The sequence below is a fragment of the Charadrius vociferus genome, unplaced genomic scaffold (genome assembly GCF_000708025.1).
Source record: "Charadrius vociferus isolate BGI_N301 unplaced genomic scaffold, ASM70802v2 scaffold161, whole genome shotgun sequence".
In the NCBI taxonomy this organism is placed as follows: domain Eukaryota; kingdom Metazoa; phylum Chordata; class Aves; order Charadriiformes; family Charadriidae; genus Charadrius; species Charadrius vociferus.
Window position 1 is genome coordinate 4,157,488 of NW_009646928.1, and position 20,781 is coordinate 4,178,268.

At 41.2% G+C, this 20,781-nt stretch overlaps 1 protein-coding gene across 1 annotated transcript in view; it reads right to left on the minus strand.

The window, feature by feature from the left end:
- CERS6 (ceramide synthase 6) overlaps positions 1–20,781 on the minus strand; it is a 159,036-nt gene that overhangs the window by 21,667 nt on the left and 116,588 nt on the right. Inside the window, exons 5-7 of the mRNA XM_009894647.1 lie at positions 17,011–17,061; positions 12,861–12,953; positions 6,020–6,148 (exon numbers count right to left, since the gene is read on the minus strand). Coding sequence (XP_009892949.1) covers positions 6,020–6,148; positions 12,861–12,953; positions 17,011–17,061 — 273 coding nt within the window. The remainder of the gene's footprint in view (positions 1–6,019; positions 6,149–12,860; positions 12,954–17,010; positions 17,062–20,781) is intronic.

Below are 20,781 nucleotides of genomic sequence, written 5' to 3' on the forward strand. Positions count from 1 at the left end.
GAGTTACTAACAGCTTGATTTTCAGATGACTGGAAGTTTAGATACAATTTTGGATGTATTTCCATGGTGGCAGTCTAAAAAAAGCTGGTTTCATAGTGTGTGGAGTTGATATTGCTATAGCAACTTGTAGTAGTATCACACCATTTCTCAAAAACAGTACAACTGTTGGGTCATCAGTTCTCAAATAACAAATCTACAAATGATACTGATAAAGAAGGACTACAAGAAAAGGGAAAGAATATGTTGTTGGATGGAATTGGGCCACCTAAGACAATACAACACAATTTTCAAAGCTTAAAAACCATGACTACAACTGAATAACACAGCTTTTCCAGATACTCTTGCTAGTATATGTAAATCCATTTATTTTACAGCATAGTTATTTGCTTTGGTCTGAAGTGTCCAATCCCCAAGGAATTCCCAATTCTGTCCATTCAGAAAAGTGTGTTAGGAGATAGCTGGAACCTGACAGAAAGGATTCAGGTTCAACTGATGGCTATGTGAGACTCATACACCAGAAGCATACCAAATTGGCAACTACTCACATCCATACACTGGCATCAACATTGTCACAGTGTTCATTAATTGAAGCTGAAAAGTTTCAAGGTCCCAAAATAGGTGTGATTTTAAGTGCTTTAGCAGGTTAGGTTACAGTGTTTCCAACCCACAAGCTGTACTGCAGTGCAACGGTACCCAAGACCCCTTAAACAACTTAGCTGGGATTCTGAAAGTTGCCTCTCAGTAGCCTAGATTTCAGCTTAAGCTAATGTAGTGACTTCCTAGGCAAGCAAATGAGTCTACGTTTGGTCTGTCCAACCATAGTTAGGCAGCTTTCAGTATCCAAGACAACTTTCACTCATACCTAAGAGAACAGCTATGTATCCCTGAAAATACTGCTATGACTCTTCTGTACCTGCAGATGCCTCAGGACCTATGGAAGAAACTTCACCTCCGGTATTGCTACCAATATATACCACATTCTGCAATGAGATTAGCAAAAATGATGCATTCCGTCTTTCCACTGGACATGTTTCATTGTGAAACGGTAGGTGGAAAGATTCTAGTGGCCTCTAAAGACAGCTTTTCATTTTTACAAATATATACTATGTAAAACAACAGCTTTTCATTTTTACAAATGTAAAAAGTATATATTTTGTATATATTTTTACAAATATATACTATGTAAAACAGGTCAGGTGCACGACTGACCCATCATGGCAAGATATTTTACCAGCTTCATTTGCAGTCTGATAATTTTTGTCCCCTGCACTGACTTCCCCCTCAGTAATGTCAGCAGTGTGTAGGAGTCCATATTCTTTCATATGGCACTGGAGCTGTGATCCACTGCCCTAGCAGAAGAAAGTCAGAGTCATAGAATTGCTTACGTTAGAAAAGATCTTTAAGATCATCGAGTCCTAGCACTGTGAAGTCCACCATTAAACAATGTCCCTAAGCACCACATCTACACGTCTTTTAAATACCTCCAGGGATGGTCACTCAACCACTTCATGGGCAGCCTGTTCCAGTGCTTGATATAAGCCTTTTGGTGAAGAAATTTTTCCTAATATCCAATCTAAACCTCCCCTGGCATAACTTGAGGCTGTTTCCTCTCATCCTGTCACTTGCTACTTGGGAGAACAGACCAACACCCACCTCGCTACAACCTCCTTTCAGGTGTAGAGAGCTGTAAGGTCATCTCCCCCAGTCTCCTTTTCTCCAGGCTAAACAACTCCAGTTCCCTCAGCCACTCCTCATAAGACTTGTGTTCCAGATCTCTCACCAGTTTTGTTGCCCTTCTCTGGACACACTCCAGCACCTCAATGCCTTTTTGTAGTGAGGGGACCGAAACTGAACACAATATTCAAGGTGTGGCCTCACCAGTGCAAAGTAGAGGGGACAGTCACTTCCCTAGTCCTGCTGGCCACACTATTTCTGATACAGGCCAGGATGCTGTTGGCCTTCTTGGCCACCTGGGCACACTGCTGGCTCATATTCAGCCAGCTGTCAACCACCACACCCAGGTCCTTTTCTGCTGAGCAGCTTTCCAGCCACTCTTCCCCAAGCCTGTAGTGACGCATGGGGTTGTTGTGACCCAACTGCAGGACCTGGCACTTGGCCTTGTTGAACCTCATACCATTGGCCTCAACCCATCAATCCAGCCTGTCCAGATCCCTCTGTGGAGTCTTCCTACCCTCAAGCAGATCAACACTCCTGCCTAACTTCGTGTCATCTGCAAACTTACTGAGGGTGCACTTGATCCTCTCATCCAGATCACTGATAAAGATATTAAGCAGAACTGGCCCCAGTACTGAGCCCTGGGGAACACCACTTGTCACCAGCCACCAACTGGATTTAAGTCCATTTACCACAACTCTGTGGGCCTGGCCATCCACCCAGTTTTTCACCCAGTGAAGAGTATGCCCATCCAGCCAGTTTCTCCAGGAGACTGCTGTGGGAAACGGTGTCAAAGGCTTTACTACATCCACAGCCTTTTCCTCATCTACTAAGCACTTTGTCATAGAAAGAGATCAGGTTAGTCAAGCAGAACCTGCCTGTCATAAATCCATGCTGACTGGGCCTGATCATATGGTTGTCCTGTACATGCCACGTGATGGCACTCAAGATGATCTGCTCCATAATCTTCCCTGGCACCAAGGTCAGACTGACAGGCCTGTAGTTCTCTGGACCCTCCTTCCAGCTCTTCTTGTGGATGGGTGTCACATCTGCAAACCTGCAGTCAACTTAGACCTCCCTGGTTAGCCAGGACTGCTGATAAATGATGGAAAGTGGCTTGGTGAGCACTTCTGCCAGCTCCCTCAGTACCCTTGGGTGGATCCCATCTGGCCCCATAGACCTGTGTGTGTCTAAGTGTTGTAGCAGGTCGCTAACTATTTCCCCTTGGATTATGGGGGCTTCAGTCTGCTCCCCATCCTTGTCTTCCAGCTCAGGGGGCTGGGTACCCAAAGAACAACTGGCCTTACTTCTAAAGATTGAGGCAAAGGTGGCATTAAGCACTTCAGCCTTTTCCTCATACTTGGTCACTATGTTTCCCCCTGCATCCAATAGAGGACAGAGATTCTCCTTAGCCCTCCTTTTGTTGCTAATGTATTTATAGAAACATTTTTTATTGTCTTTTACAGCAGTAGCCAGATTAAGTTCTAGTTGGGCTTTGGCCCTTCTAATTTTTTCCCTGTGTAGCCTCACAACCTCCTTGTAATCCTCCTGAGTTGCCTGCCGCTTCTTCCAAAGGTCATAAACTCTCCCTTTTTCCTGAATTCCAGCCAAAACTGTCTGTTCAGCCAGGTTGGTCTTCCTCCCTGACAGATCGTCTTTTGGTGTATGGGGACAGCCTGCTCCCGTGCCTTCAGGATTTCCTTCTTGAAGAGTGTCCAGCCTTCCTGGACTACTTTGCCCTTCAAGACTGCCACCCAAGGGACTTCGTCAACCAGGCTGCCCAACAGGCTGAAGTCTGCCCTCTGGAAGTCCAAGGTAGCAGTTCTGCTGACCCCCCCTCCTCGCCTCTCCAAGAATCAAAAACTCTATAATTTTGTGTTTGCTATGCCCAAGACAGCCTCCAACCACCACATCACCCACAAGTCCTTCTCTGTTCACAAAAAACAGGTCCAGCACGGGACCTTCCCTAGTTGGCTCACTCACCGGCTGCGTCAGGAAGTTATCTTCCACACACTCCAGGAACCTCATGAGACTGCTTCCTCCCTGCTGTATTTTATTTCCAGAAGAGATCTGGTACGTTGAAGTCCCCCAAAAGAACAAAGGCTAGCGATTATGAGACTTCTCCCAGCTACTTATAGAGTATTTCCTCTGCCTCTTCATCCTGATTGGGTGGTCTATAACAGACTCCCAGCATGATATCTGCCTTGTTGGCCTTCCCCCGATTCTTGCCCATAAACACTCCACCCTATCATCACCATCATTAAGCTCTAGACAATCAAATCACTCCCTAACATACAGGGCTACCCCACCGCCTCTGTTTCCTTGCCTGTCCCTTCTGAAGATTTTATAGCCATCCATTGCAGCACTCTAGTTATGCGAGTCATCCCATCATGGTTCTCTGGTGGCAACTACATCATAGTTTTCCTGCTGCACAATGGCTTTCCAGCTCCTCCTGTTTGTTGCCCATGCCGCACGCATTGGTGTAGATGCACTTCAGTTGGGCTACTGATCCCATCAGCTTTCTGTGGGGAGAAGCCCTAATTCCTGCATGACCATTCTCGGGCACTTCTGTGGTTTCTAACACATCAATAACACCTGAGTATTTGCTGCTCCCTGGATCTCCATCCCTTAACTCCACTGAGGCGGCAGACCAAAGGACCTTGCTAGCACACCACCCCTCAAAGATTGGCATGCTGACCCCAGGCTTATCTCTAGCAAGCCTGGTGTTATCACTTTCCCCCTCCAAATCTAGTTTAAAGCTCTTTCAACAAGCCCTGCTAATTCCTGTGCAAAGATCCTTTTCCCTCTTTTTCCTGTGCGAAGATCCTTTTCCCTCTTTGAGACAGGTATACCCTGTCTGTTGCCACCAGGCCTGATGTCATGTAAACAGACCCAAAAAGTCTGTTGACTGAGTCGTAATTGCCCTCCTAGTAAATGCTTCTGAGGAGTTGTGATTCTCTTTCTCACACTTTAGACTGGCTTTAGTATATTCAGTCAGAACAGACTGAATGAATCAACTAGAAAGACCACTAAAGTATGTGTCTCACGGGGAAGTGTATTTGCTGAATGTCTGCAAATGTGAGAATACCAGCATTTTGCCTTTGTCTTAGCCAGTGAATGAACAGAGGAATTGAGAAAAAAATATGTGTCGCATTGTGTTCAAGGTAAGGCCTTAGCTAGCCTACTACAGCTGCTCTCCAGTGGTTTTATAGTTCCACAGGCACTGCTCTGATCTGGAATGAACATCGTCAGATACATCTGTCTGGTGGCAAGAAAAGAGGAATGAAGAAAGTTTGGGTGAACCCACAGCTAGCGGAATGGATCTACACACATTTCTAAAACAGAAAAATAAAATTGTAAAGATGCAATTATTTTTAACAGGAGAAATTCAGATTCTCTGTTGCTTTCTATCTCAGGCAGTCATGTGCCTTCTAGATTAAAAAAAGATTAAAAAATAAAACCAGATTTACAGCACTATCGAATCGGAATGGCAGGATTTTTATTCTACAGTAGGTGACACACAGTGAGACTGTATTCTTGCTTAACAGGATCCCTGCAACTACTTTAGTAAAAAATAATTTCAGACAAAGTAGTTATTAACTTTGGTTTGATCCTGATGGAGAGTGCACAGACAGCCCAATCCCAGCATCACCCAGAGCTGTATAAAAACGGATATAGATACAGGATGACAACATCTCTAAATTTCCACTACGGAAGTTACAGACCATCTTGACTTAAAAGAATTTCAATCATCCCTTCTTCTCCAAAGCCAACTGATTAATACTGGCATCTGGATGCAGAGGCACAGGAACCTGGAAAATCCTGGGGACCAGAGGTTGGCTCACTGCCTGCGCGCAGAACAGCCACTAAGTTGCCCAGTAGCCTCTGCCCAACAAAGCACAGCAGAATCACACTGTGACACTTTGATTCTTTCAGAGACAGGGTTCTTGCCCCACACATCACTTCAGAGGGGTGAAGAACCAGGAGCTTCTATCCCACACAGTCACCACTTTCCAGATTTTGCAAGTTTGAGCTTTTGACTTTACCATGTTATACTTAAAATTTGTGTGTAACCCTCCCTGGCATGCAATGCTTACCAGTTTCTGCTCTGAACAAGCAACTTATCAAGGGATAAAATAGCCTAAGTCACAAACATGCACTGCTACAAGTGTAATATATTTCAGCAAGGAAACACACTATATTAATCACTATTACCACCTTGAACTGGCCTCTTTGCTTAAGAAATACTTGTTTTGAATAGCAAATAGATTCTACCTACTGATATGCTAGCTCTCAGAATAGTGAATACCATGTACAGACACTGATGATATACGTATTATCTCACCTCTAGGACAACATCAGCCGCATCATGGAGACATAAGGTCAAGGTTCCCACTCGTGTCAAATTGGTTACATATGAGAAGGTTATCAGGGTGACTGTTACAATGTGATGTGTAAACATGATGCCAAAATCCTAGAGCAGCAAGAAGCAGGGAAAAAAAAAAACAAACAAAAAACAATGAACCAAACAGTGAGATTCAGTAGTCTTATACAAAAATGGATGGATGTTTTTTAAACCCAGCATTATGGTTATGTTACATAAAGATCCTGCTACATAAGTGCATTAAATACTCTGCTATATATTTCACTTAGACTGAATAAAATAATTGTTGTATGTTAACAAAATGCAAAAGGATTATTGTGAGCGAGGCAATATCTACATTTCTCAGTTCACAGTAATTTAACCTAACGAAGTAAATATTTGTGGCTGAAGTCACTTTGAAAAGGCATATGTACATACAAATCAAATTACAGCATATTTCTTATACACCAAGCGACACATAATATGCAAAATAACGCACCATTCACAAGAGTTCAAATAGCTACAAAGGAACGGGAAACACATTTCCACCACACTAGGAGTTATCAAGTCACTTGCCAAGCACAACTGAGAGCTTTCACAGAGCTGAGAATCCCAGTTCCAGTTTTTCATTTGTTTGTTTTTAATGAAGCTGCTTTGTCTTCACACTGTAACAGGGTCAGAAACGTCTTCAAATGAGATGGTGCAGCTCCTCCTACTCAGATCTAATCTGCTGCCTGCCAAATGATGCAGGTTAGCTGGTCTCCAGATCAGTAACTCTGAGTTACTTGGTCAGCAAGTAACTGTTACCACTGAAAAATACTGGGATCGGTGAAGCTCCTGTAATATCACATTCCCAGGTACATGTCGAGGGCCAGGCAAAGCAGAGAGAATGACCTGCCTGCCTGCCCTAGGCTCCCAGGCTGATTACTGTGAGAACAGGACCTGCAGAGATGAGACTTCTCTACAAGGCACCAAGCCTTGCTGAAGTTTGCTGAACTACCCCCACAGCTTTGAGAAAGTGGTATCAAAACCCTGAAGATCACATTCATGATTTGACCAGGGAGTTTCTCCATGCACCGGGTGCAAAGTTACTACCACAGCTCTCAGCAGATCTAGCAGCTCTCAAGCAGGGCTGTCTGAAGAGAGATCCAGGCAGTCAGAAGCAGTGGGTCCTCCAGGCAGCCTGCTCACCAAGCATCTTGTGAGGTGGCATTTGGTCTTCTGGCAGCTTCTGTGAGCCAGTCCTGCCTAGCTATGGTAGTCTTCAGCTAAGCAGCCCACAGCAGAGAAACCAAAACTGAGACCCTGCAGTCTTTAGAGAGGCAGCACCTGGTTTGCAAAGGGACTGAAGGTACACGTGTCAGGCAGGAGGGCCCTGTGGAAAGTGCTGGTGAGCTCCCACTAACACAGGGTCAACTCCAGAAAAGCAGCAGCTACAGCTGCTGACTGCTCCGTCTCTGCAATACTGGGAAGAGTAACTGCCCAGCGTCACCGTACCTCTCTTTGGGAATGCAGCAGGCGCATAGCAGGCACCACTGCTTTCAAAGACATGCAGTGCCACTGCCTCTCAGTACCAGCACTTGGCTTCACTGCAATTTACACCTGGAGTCCTTGGAAAAACCTGCAGCTTGAGCAGTCTCACTAACCGAATAGGGGCAGGACCTCCTCCCAGCCTATCACTTTATGTTTAATGCTATCCGGTGCTATAAGGTCCTGTTTCCTATTTTCAATGGGCGTTGCCAGTATCTCCAACACAAAGCTGGGGGGGGAGGCACGGAGAAAAGAGAAAATAATACTAAAAGCAGAGAACCATATCCTGGTTTGGTATACACCCATCATTTCTCAGCCAGGTTATTTGGTGCCCAGCAGTGTGGAGCACAATCAAATACATTTAGCAGTCATGTCAAACCATTGCTTTAAATCTATTTTCTTAAAGCAGACTGAACAAAAAGAGAGTTAAAGTCTGTTTCCCTTTCTAAGAGTCTTAAGGGAAAGCAGGGGTATGGCATCTTAGTCATTTCAGTAACTACAAAACCACACGTGAGGACTATTTCACCATACCATAATCAAAACAGCAAAGCACCTACCTTATTCCCTGGGATTAGAGGTAAACTACTAGCACTGCCATATGGCCATACTGCAGCCTAGCTCTTTACCTGCTTCAGCTGCAAATACTATGGCACTGTTCTTCATTTTCCTTCTAACTGCAATGTTAGCACACAGGCAGTCCAAAGGGGGGAAGAAGCCAAGTAGAAAATTCTCATCTGTTTTTATAGCTGACATATTCATGTTCTACAAATACGAGATTTCTAGTCCCTCTTGGGAACTCTTCAAGGCATCCCTGACAATATGGGTTATTCCTAAGCATCCCTAATGCTCTTGGGCAGCAGTCTTCTGCACTTCTGCATGAGTCTACTTACAGAAATGCTGTTCAGGGAACTCCTTCTCTGATAATGTTTCTTAAAAGAGACTCTGCCAGCTCTGCAACAGAGATGCTGGACTGACCTACTGAAAATTTAGAAAAATGTAGCAGAGATATAAATAAGACTACATTTGTTATTCTGGTTCTCTCTTTCCTGCTTATGACATTTCTTTACGTCAGTAATTAATACTATGCTGTGAAGATGCTACCTGTTAGATTTTAATTATACATAAGGGTAATGAATACATAGAAACTAATGGTAAAAGTTCCCATAATGTCAAGTTGTACTTGTGTTTCCAGCTTACTCAAGCACTTTCATCCATACACAGCAGAAGAATAGCTATACAGGAATGGGTTTTTTCTTTTTTAAAATATATTTCAAAATGTATGTATGTTTGTGCACGATGCATTTATTTACAGCAGACATGCAGCCTTCAGTCGTTAACTGCTGAAAGATATCATGTGCCTGTGTCATGAAAGCATATGGCTAACAGTAGGAGAAAACCTACTCCTGACACCATCAGTGGGAAGAACACAGGGCAGACAATGAAGAAAGCCCATGGGTCTCAACTTGTAGACAAGCCCTCTGGACACACTCAGTGACTAAACTGCCAAGTGGCTATGGAGCATTAGTGCCACTGAAGAGCAAAACACCACCTTTTTTAGTCACTCCAGCTTCTGGAAATGGGCTTCACCAAAGAAGGGTGAAGGTCACCAGCTAAAGGTATCAACTTCTACAACTCTAGTAAAGGTCTGCAAAATGCATACAATTTAAATTCCTTCCCTCTGAAACAAAAGAAATCAGCTCTATGACTCTTTTTTTACTAAGTTTGGAGACAGAGATCTAGGATCCAGATTTGGTGAAATATAGCATAAATTTTCTAGAATCAAAATGGAATATTCAAGAAAACTAGCAGCTACACATTATTTTATTTTGGGAAGGAGTGAACTGCCATTTTTTAAAAAAGTAGAACACAGAAGGTCTAGGAGTTGCCAAATGCTTGACTAAAAGGTGTGAATACACAGAAAGGTCTCCTAGATCTTCTACAAACACTGACTGAGTAGAAACTTTATACGTTCCTTTAAATACACCGGTGAAATGTTTTTTTTCTATCAAACAGTACCTTAGGTATCCAGAAAGCATGTAAATAAGCCTCACTGCTTTTAAAACTCATCAGGGGCTTGTGAGAGTCACAAAGTTCCCCAATCTATTTTTTTTTCCTCTGTGTTTTACAAAAGAGGAGTATGGGAAACTGGAAGGAGATGATAAAAAAACAAATCATACTAAGTTGCAGTCTTTGAAAATGAAAACCCTTAAGGGTAGAACATCATTACAGCAATATGGTACATATTTATGAAGCAAACAACATGCCATTATAAAACGGTAGAAGTTAATCTACTCAGTTCGCTGCCTTAATACCAATAGTAGGTATGCTCAACAGCCTAAATAGTTTGCTCACACCTCTTCAGCCAGACACTGGGGAAATTTGTAACACCTAAATAAAGATAAACAGGTATTTGAAAGTCAGCAAACCAATTGGAAGTAATTTTAAAGTAATGAATTTGCTATTAGAGAAGTATAAAATAGAGATGGAAAAGAGCAAGTACATTTCTCTGGAGCTACAGCAAATAAAAGACCAGTGCTGGAATTAGGCCAGTGCCGAGTGCTGGTGCTTTCAGAGAAGACCTACACACCTCACCTTGAGAGAAACCCTGCTACATAAAAGCGGTTGGCCGAATTCCTGCAGTGCACGAGGCTACCAGGGCACTTTTGATCATCCCAGACTACAACACAGCCACTGCTGAATTTAAAGTATCTAAAATGATAACCAAGACTTAAATAAAAGTATTCCTCTCACTGTAACATGAAAACATCAACAGGTTTCTCAGGCTGAGAACTGGTAATCTGTTGTATAAGCTCTCATGAAGTATTACAATAGCATTTGGTATTAGCTGGCAAATTTCGCGCTTCTTCCAGTTAAAGCCTTCTTTCATATGGGCACTGTTTCACATGTTGCATATTGGGTACATTAAGAGGTTTCCACATTTTTTAAACTAAACTCTTTTCAAAAGAAAACTAGTATGCTGTTGGTGTCTCTGTCAAGCTTGTACTACTTTTTGTCAACTACTATAAGCTCCCAGTGCTAATGTTTTTCACCTCATGGGTTTCCTTGACAGCTTTCACATGCCCCTGGCCACAGAACAGTTTTACTGCGTGACACCAGCGCATGGCCACATTTCTCCAGTCTGATCTTCCTAGTTATCAGTTTTGCTTACACTACAAAAAGAACAATCCAAACTGGTCAGTGATCTAATAGGTTATTTATAAGTATGGCATCTCCACTGTCTCCTGCAGGGTGCTTATAATGAAAGGCTTTTGACTTGCTATCATTGCACTGCAGATACCGTGCTTCTGCTCTCTGCTGGTTACTGAATGTTCTCAGACAGAGCAGATGCACAGGACACTGCTTTGATCTGGTGCTCTGGGTTCAAGCACCGCAAATCTGCGGCAGGGGTGTTACTCAGCTGTTAGCGATCCACTTTCCCACCTCCATCTCCCATTCTATTCCCACAGTAGGCTGCTACAAAGTCTTCCTGACAAGATCAAGTCATTTATATATAACTGAGAAACAGACTTGCATAAGATTGTTTACCTGCACCTGTTCTATGGACAAGATCAGGCTCTAGCTCTGTGTTCAGCTCACCATTGGGAACAAACTCTCCAATTCATGTGGGAAAAAAATACAGCGTTTGCTTATAAGATGTATTAAGTGAGAAAGTGGTTACTGACCCTCTCAGTGCTGAACTTAGATGCTGTTCAGGTAGCCTCCAATTGCTTTCCACATAAGCAAAGCAACTAGCGAGGAATCAATTAAATATTCTTTAAAGATGCATTGTACTGCAAAATTGCAGTACTGTTGCAATTGCAATGCTATTATATTTTCCTCTCCCTCACTAAGAAAACAAAATATAACCAATGGCACAGTACAGAGGGCTGAATATGAATGTAGGGGGACTAATTAGACACAATACATTTCTGCAGCAATAACCTGAACAGTTCTGTAACACTGCTGCAGAGGTTTAGTTTTGGTTGATATATTGACAAATGGCTACTCAGTATTGCTGGCACCTGCAGCTTACCTATATTAGTCATTCTTACTCTTGCTTTAAATTCATCTCCTCTATCCTACAGCTCCGTTGAGCAGTGTTTTTCTGCATCTTTGTTTTCTGAAACAGTGAAGTTGTACTCATTTCAAACTCATCATTAACAGAATGTTTAGCATCTACAGAAAATGCAAGCAAGAGATTTACATGTATTCATACTAAATTGGTTGTTTTGCTTACAAATTACCCTCCAATATGGATTTAAAGTTTGTGCATGTTTTCTTAAGATTTCTACTTCTGGAAAAATTTGGAAATTCAAAGAGAGGGGTGTTTTTCTATATACATGGCTCTGACACAAAGCTCCCAGGAGCACACTGTGGTTCCAAATAGCAGATAAATTTATTCAGGACATACTGGATCCTTCATTTACTCTTTTCAGAGTTATGCTCCTGCTAAAATTCTAGTAAACAGGGATTTTTTCTATTAGCATAGCCTATAATCATTTAGTTAAATGACAGTAGAAGGAGGCACATAAAAATATTATAAAATCCTTTCAAACATTTCAAATAATTTTTAACATTAAACCCCCCTGCAAGAATAGCTCAATGGACTGTTATTATAGAATGAATGTCATCCTGCCTGTTCTGCTATAGACTAGCACTCACCTTGGAGGAGAGAACTTGGATGAAGGAATATGGAGCAGATTGCTACTGATACTGGAAAAATGTTTTGTCTGGCCAGAGTTTTGTTTTTTTGATTAATAGCAATGCTCAGCTACTTGAAATTTCATAACCATAAGGGTAAGATTAAATGTAACATCACTTTTTACTATTAAATGTATCCCTGTTTTTACCATCCCTTTGTAGAATAAATTGAAAGCCCTCGGAGATCTTACTGAAGTGATACTGTGAATTTATGAGGCAGTCTTGATTTGTTATTGATATTTCATCATTCAACTCTTAGAAGAAACAGTATATCTACTAGCTACTATGCATTCAATTCCATACAAGTCACTGTATGAGAGCAGAAGGTTTCTTGGATGACGCTATTTCCCCTTGAATATTTGTTACACTCCAGGTTCTTCTTCGCATGTGCAGAAAAGCCCCACATCATAGTAACAAGGAACAGAGTAAGACAAGCACTTCAACACCAGTTTCTCAGTGAGGAATATCTGCAAGAGGTGGTGACTAGAAAGAACTGTATTTCCAGTTCACTGCACAGATAATACAGGTATCCCTCAAGTCAAGAAAGATATGTGTTTAAAGCTTTCAGTGTTTCTAGTCTCATTGTTCTTACCTTTCTTTTGATGTCAATGAATTGAGAAAACATTAAGGACCAGTAGAATGACAATTCAACTATGTAGTAATAATGAAGGTCAGGCATCAGTGGCTGAAAGATGGAGATGAGAAAAGGTTAATCGAGTCTAACTGACATTACAGGCAGCTAAGGTCTATAGGAGACATGCTTAATCACAGGGGGATTATTAAATTATACATAAGCATCCTATGTAAGAAAAATGATGATGGTTGCCTCTTTCAAACTTTGATGGCTCTGGAAAAATAAATCTCCCCAATCTACCCTCCTCTTATGTTTTAATCTTGACAGTATTGTAATATCATAATACCAAAAGATGATGATGTCCATTCAGAACCTAGAACAAACTAAATTCTGAATACTTATAACTCTGTTTTGAAAGATTACTTCAAACATCTTGCTGTATATCAGAAACATGGGTTTAAAGCACAGCAAAGAAACAATGCTAGAGCAGACTAAAGTAACGCTCGTATACATTCTCATCTGCCCATAATGAGAAAGTTGAGGGCTTTAAACAGGGCTCTTTCTAATATAAAACCCTACTTTTAAAGAATTTAACCATTTTCTGGGAATGCTAACGTTTGGAAAGAAGAAAATAAAATAAATTTATCAAGGTATCTTGTTTGATATACAACATGGTTAACACAGATGTTTAAAAGAAAAAGATATAAAAATAACAAGACACAGGAACTTATGCACTACCAAAACCAACTTGAGCTAACTTCAAAGAAGATAACTGGTGGCACACATACGCTGTTTAGTCCCCAGACTAAGACAGCCAGGCCTAGGAGCTACTCTAACTTCCATGGGATTGTGTCTCCCTGCTAGTCATGTCTTCCATCCAGTGACAGCGAGGGGCACTGGCACAGGAGAAGCTCCTGAGGGCATCACCTGAGGGATTAGATGAACCATTTCTAGAGCAGTTTGCACTGGCACAACCATGCACCCAAGTAGGGCATGAGCTATTTCCATTGGCAAGAGGCATTTCAGTTGCCTCTTTTATTCCCACTGCCTTTTGTAGACCAAGACCAGTTCTTTGCAGTTGAAAAACAGTCCCTAGGTACATACTGAATGCTCTATGTCGGTTATTTAAATATAGACATATGCTGATGCTTTATGAAAAATGTGTACACTCAAATCATTCTTTTAAAGCCATTTCTGGGGCCAATATAATCCTTTTCTGATTTAGCAAGACTACCGGTAAGCTTTTAATTAGCTGTAATTAAGAAAAGGGAAGAGAACATGAGCTAGCAATGAACCACGACAATTACACTCATCGCAAGAGAACTCACTGGGGAAAATTTCTAGTAAAACAATTAAGATTGTCAGCTGCTTTATTAACAATAGCATTAGTATTTCTAAACCCATATATAATGATAACAAAGAGGGATTCTAAAGATATCATGGTTTCCCTCCATGAAAGGATCAATAGTGTGTGTTTAACTTAGGTTAAATGTTAAGTTTCAGTTCTCCATAGACTTAACTTCAATAGGACTATTCTGTGCTTACGGCTAGAGTTGTCACCCAAACGATCCATTTGACTGTATCTACAGTAAGTCCAGCTGGATTTCTGCCATGCTGTGTTGAGTTAGAAATTTTATCTAGTTAAGAAAAAAAACCCAAAACCAAATTGAAAACCCAGTACATAATCCTGATTAGCACCCAGTAGACATTTTTATCTCCGAGACAATGACTTTGATAATCACTTTTATCACGTAGTAGTTTAGTTGCCACCCTCTGAAATTGATGATATGCTTTCTGTTGGTCACTCTCCACTAGCACCATGATTTTTGATGTAGTAGTTTAGTTGCCACCCTCTGAAAGCTGCAACTAACTTTCTGAATGATGTCATTCTTCTGATAAGTCTGGTAAATATATGTTCTTTAACCAGTAAGATTCATGGTCTTATGTCATAAGTAAATATCTTCTTGCATGCAATAACACAAAATTAGAAAAAATAGACAACAGGACTTAAAGGCACCAGTGACTGCAGCGATATCAATTCTGACAAACAATTGTTCCTAAAATATCTGTGGGATGAGACTGAACACTTCCCCCATTCAATTTCTTATGCTGCTTCCTTAACGTTATTCAGTTCACCCTCCAGTCCTTGGGTGGAATTTAAGTCATTATTTCTTCTGAGGCTAAATGATGAAATTCCTTCAACCTTTCTCAGACCAAGATTTCTGGTCATTCTTGCTGAACTGTCTCCACTGAATTATTTCCAGCAGCTACACAACCTTCAAGAACAGTAGCACCCAAACCTAAACACAGTTCTGTTCAGCCTGTCCAATGCTGTTCACTGTCACAGGGAATTCATATGTCTTTCAGACAATAGTCTTCTTGTTACTCAGTCTGGCAACGAGGGGGTTTGGTTTTTTTCCCTCTCTGCCCTTAAGAAAAAAAAAAAGCAATATGCCCTAGACAGGATAGACTCCTTAAATTGCAAATTCTTTGCTGCAACTTTTGGAATTCAGTGTCATTTATACTTGGATAGCAGCTAGCACAATGTCTCAATGGTCCCTATTGAGACTTGCTCAGGTCTAGAATTAGAATTCAGATTAATTAAAAATGCTACCGAAACTTATCCTCAAAAGTTATTAAAAATTTTGAAGACTGTCTTACTAGGTCACATTTGAAACATTTGTTACCTCTGACCTGTAACAAAAGGAAAAATTATACTTCACAACTTTAATCTCTTGTTGCCTCCTGCTATACAAAAGGAAACAGGTGGCTCTTAGCGTTCCCAAAAAGGTTTCCAAAGTCCATTCCTAACCCATGTACATGATGATACTTTTTCCTTGAAAGGGCTGCGTTACTGCTATTATTCATAATAATAAAAGGGAGCATTTAATTCATTTGCTGATCCTCACAACATCCATTTGAAAGTTACTGCTATCAGACAAGGAGGCAAAATGAGGCAGTTGTACAGCCAAGGCAGAGTCCAGGAGTGATCTCTTCTGAAAAATACATTGAATCCTTTAGAGTAGGTTCACTGCTCTGTTTAAATACATCCCATACTTAAACAATTATGTCCAGTAGCACAAACTAATGGAAAGTGCAGGAGAGGTTCCTCAAAGCTCTTCGTGTATGCAAACTTTGGAAGTCACTGTTCAACCAGATAATGATGAACGATAGATAAAATTTCTACCTTTGTCCTTTCACTTGTCCTGCTCCTTCCCCTGGCAAGGAATAGTTTCCAGAGTTCTAGGGTTACAGTTAATCCTGGTGTTCTGCAGCACCTGCACACCTTTGAAGCAAATGTGCTGCTGTGAAAGATGGCCAGAACTTGGACCTAGCAATTAAATATTCCTGAAACTAGTTAAAACCTTAGCAGTGCAGTAAGGAATAAATATGTTGTTATTGTTCTTTTGAAGATTGTTTTAAGGAAAACAATTTTCAAATTTGAGCAAAATTTTTTTGGAGAACTGAAAGAGGAATGAATGCAGCATGACACAACCTGAAATAGCATTTTTAATTTAATGGTGGCATTCTTCTCCTTAGCAAAGGACAAAAATGTCTTAAGTCTTTTCTTTGAAGTTAAGCTATATACTTTGACCTAAAAGAGAGAGAAAGGCTGATGCTTTTTGAATCCATGAAAATACAGACATTGCTGAAAATAAAGACTTCAAACCATTCTCAAATCTCTCACTAATTTTACCGTCTTTTGTTGTAAGCTTCCATGAGGCCAGGATTGGATAGTCTCTATTTAAGTACCTGAAGGAGAAACCTACCTTCTCTCTTTAGTCGCCCCTTTGAACAGGGATTAAGTCTCACCCTGTATGCAGTATAACAATGACAAGAACTATACGGGCTTTTCCCAACCCACTGAACCTGCGGCTTTGCTAAAACTTTCAGTATCCTCAGAACTTTGTAAACAAATGACCATTCTACCACTGCTGCAAATATCTGCTTTCACAGTTAGATTTCCCAGATCTGTTTTCAGATTCTGTGCTTCATTTCAAAACAGGTGTGACAGCTATATTCATCTTTCCCGTCTTGAACTGAAGCAAGATGGGGAGCATCTAGCAATGTTCTGAAATGCTGAGTAGCCCATTCACACTCCACCATAATAAATACAGAGCTCTGCAGAGATGTCATGTTTGTTTTTAGGCAGCACTGTAACTTTTACCTGATAAGGATACCCATTCCAGCACTGTCTGGTATTCCAGAGCCAGGGTGTCTAAGAGAGAAAGAAAGAAAAAAAAAAAGGTCTGTACACACCATTTTGGGCAATGTAAGTGTATATGGTTAATACAAGTGAAGAACAAAACTACAGGAACAGCTTAAAATTTGTAATTTTTGCTAGAGGCTATGACAACTGAATACAACAAGAACATTCCTCAAAGTTTCACAGCATGAATTAGAGCAATCTGCCTGTTCACAGAGCTTTTTGGTTGGTGCACCATGACCTTATATGAATAGCTTTTGCACAAGTGCAGGCTGAACATAATCAGCTTGTGGTCAGATCTCACATTACCTTCTCAATAGCATGGGAAATTTTGCACTAGGCTGCTCAAATACTTTAAAGAATGTCCCTTGCATGTGCTGTTACATATAAGCATCCTTCCATACAGGATCCATCCTTCATCCCAGCCACATCAGCTCAAGATAGCAAATCATACCTTTTGCTTTCCTGGCTGAAGACATGACCATTCAGAGATGATAGATCTTGCTATCACATGGAAAATACTCTGATATCCCAGAGCAACATGAAAGGTGCCAGAGCAAATTTATGGTAGCATGAATCTACAGGCTCTTGGATTGCAAAAGCTGGACAAACTAAAAGACTTGGGGACATGCAGCTCTGTTATGCTTCCTGTTTCTCTGCTGCTTGCACAAGATTTATGTGATTATTTCTCTTTCAATGCCACAAGAACGCCTTTTAAATCTTGTCCTGTAAGCAGGTTGTTTCTTTTCGAGGTCTTTAGTTTTTCCCTCCTTTTCCGTGCAACTAAATGGACTTGAGATAGAAAATACCGTATGGGCAAGCTCTTCTACCCAACATACTCAACCATTAAGTATTTCCACATTGGGTAATAACAACATGACCAAATCAAGCTACCAAGCAGCCACACTTCCCTTTTTGTGCATGAGCAGGAACAACTCCTTTCAGATATGCATGTCTTGCAAATCACAGCTGCATCTCAGGTTCTGGCAGCATCTGGACTTCGAGAAGCACATGTCTACTGCACAAGTACCCACCCACCCACTGAGTATCTCACTAGAAACATGAAAGAAAACTGTGGGGTCAAGATATTTGTGCAACACCTTTACATAACCTTAACTGCTCTACATCCAAGTATAAAGTGGGCAGAACATTATTAGTAGGTCTCCTGGATTAAGGCATGCATACCCTTACAGCATTAAGTGCTTCCACTAGATTACATTTTTTCAAATACATCTTCATTGCATGAGAGACAGCATTTTCTTCTTTTCACCATCAGGTGGAGCAGTTCAGCTCAGGCCAAAGCGTAGTAACAAACCCATCCAAAATACAATGGGTGAGCATCAAACCAAATAAAATGAACACCAAGCAGAATGTTAAAGCCCCAGGCTGAGAATCAGGCTAGTAGAGTCTTTATAAGTAGGATGGATTTGTATCATATCAAAAGACAGTATAAATGCTAGTCAGAATTATCATCATCTGATACTTCAGTCTTTGTCTTATAGAGGGTCTTACAGCCTTTGCTGGTTAACAGTGATAGAATACAATTATTAAAGGCTCCTCCTGGTTTTTTGAATGCGTCCTTCACAAGGAAAATACGATAAAATAAAACTTGCACAGCCATACCCTCAATGCTCCTGAAATGGAAAGGAATAATTCTTGCAGTAACCTGAGCAGCATACCAACATCTAAAGTAACAGACTTCCTAGAGTTTCTGATATACCTCTCAAAAGGATGCTGTACGAATGACTAAGTCCATCCAAATGTCATCTCCTCTCTATTAGGAATAATTATTTCATGCAAGCAATTTATTTGTTCAAACATCTCCACAGTAGTTACTGTGCTAAGGGAGTTCTCATTTCATGCAACAAAAAAGGTCTTTGGAAACAGCCACAGCCCCTCTGCAAGTGTTACTAATATAAAGAATCTAAAACATTTCTGTCTGACAGCTGCCTAAATTAGATCCATCCAAATATTGTAGGATAATTCATAGTTTTAGCCAGGTTTGAAAAGCTGTGACTGTCTTTCATATCAGATTCAACAAGAGATAAGACATGCTTCATACCCGATTATTTTGCTACCTAAATTACAGGTGCTAGCAAAAAATGCACATTTTTCTCTTTCAAATATTATGACATCTTAGGTTTCTTCAGAGATATGCCTGCTGTAGAAGCTGCAGATATGAAGGTTTATGTGCAATTAATATGCTGAATGCTAAATAAAATAGGCCTCGCTAGAGGAACCCGTAACCACAAAGCCTGAAAGGATACCACAAACTGACAAACAGTGTAATATATGCATTAAGTCTCATTGCAGAACATCTGACTCTTCTGAGCCACATAAGGCTCAGAAAGCCACGCTGCCATCTCAAACAAAATGCTTCTGAGTAGCTGTTTGGAAACCTAATGGATCCTATGTGAGCAACAGTGCCTAAGACAGCAGGGCACTTACTCCTCTCTTCCCCAGTCTCCCTCCCCTTGACTTGCCTTGGCATCTCTGAGTTGACTCTCACAGTTGTAGCAGCAGGGGACTTTGGTTACGCTTGCCCTGGAAGGTTTTATGGAAGAGGTAAAGAGCTTGGTTTAAGCACAGTCTTCCCCTCTGACCTCCACAATGAACACAGTCCTAGATTGAACCTAACTTCTCCATGTAGACCATGGTTACAGTTGGAGCAAGAAGCATCTTGTTTAGATCTCTGTGAACCTCACAACTGTGGGATACCCTGCAAGCTTCAGCAGAAAGGAGAGAATCCTAAAAAAGCCCGCACAGTCTGTGGTGTGACACCTAGACACACTGGTGAAGGGTGGATTAATCACAAAGGACCTAATACTGGCACTCTTAGGTCTCAGCTGAGCCCTGCATGTGCTCACAGGATATGTCTGTGAACTTCCTCACATCAGGCAAGCTCACCGTGGAGCAGAACCCAGCTCTCCCTGGAAAGTCCCATGATGGATGGGGAGAAAAGGTCAGTGACTTGGCTTTGCAACAGATCCCTTTTCGATGAATATAAAAAGTGTGCTACTGTTTCCACTGCCTGTTGAATACCCCAAATTCCATTTTACTTCTTGTTCTCAGTATATGATCTCTGAGGAAGAGAGGAACCTGAGGGGACTGGAGAAGAGAGGAAATGCAAGGATTCTGATAACAAAAAGGCATCCTTAAGCTGGAAACAGAATATTAAAAACTTCAGTACCAGTTACGTCAGGCACAAAACACCAGCCCTACAATGCTGACACCCTTCCTTACACAACATAAAGGAGTTCAGATGGAAACTTAAGCTTTACCACACTTTGGTGCAGTGCCTAATCAGTGCAGTATCAATGACAGAGGAGGATGATAAACAGCTGTTGAATTTGCTGTCATTTACAGCATTAAGGAACAAATCTCTGTTATTTTAATTTCCTTACAGGGATATCTGTCAAAAGCTCCACCAAATCTCTCTCCAACTCTGTGATTAAAGGCAGTAACTTTAAAGAACTCCTTCAGAAATACAAATTCTCTTGAGACAAGGGAACGAATGAGGATTTGGGGGGAAAAAAAAGAACAAATGATCTGAGATGTCTGCACGCTTAGCCAGAAGCCTCAGGTTGTTTTGCATCTGTTGTCCCATTCACTTATCCTTAGAGAAAGCTTCTAATTGGGCCCTGGCTTTTAGAAGTCCCAAATCAATGAAAATCTGCATGTCTTCCTCGAAGTGCTGCTAGTACCTAGTTTTGCTACCTCCTAGTAAATGTA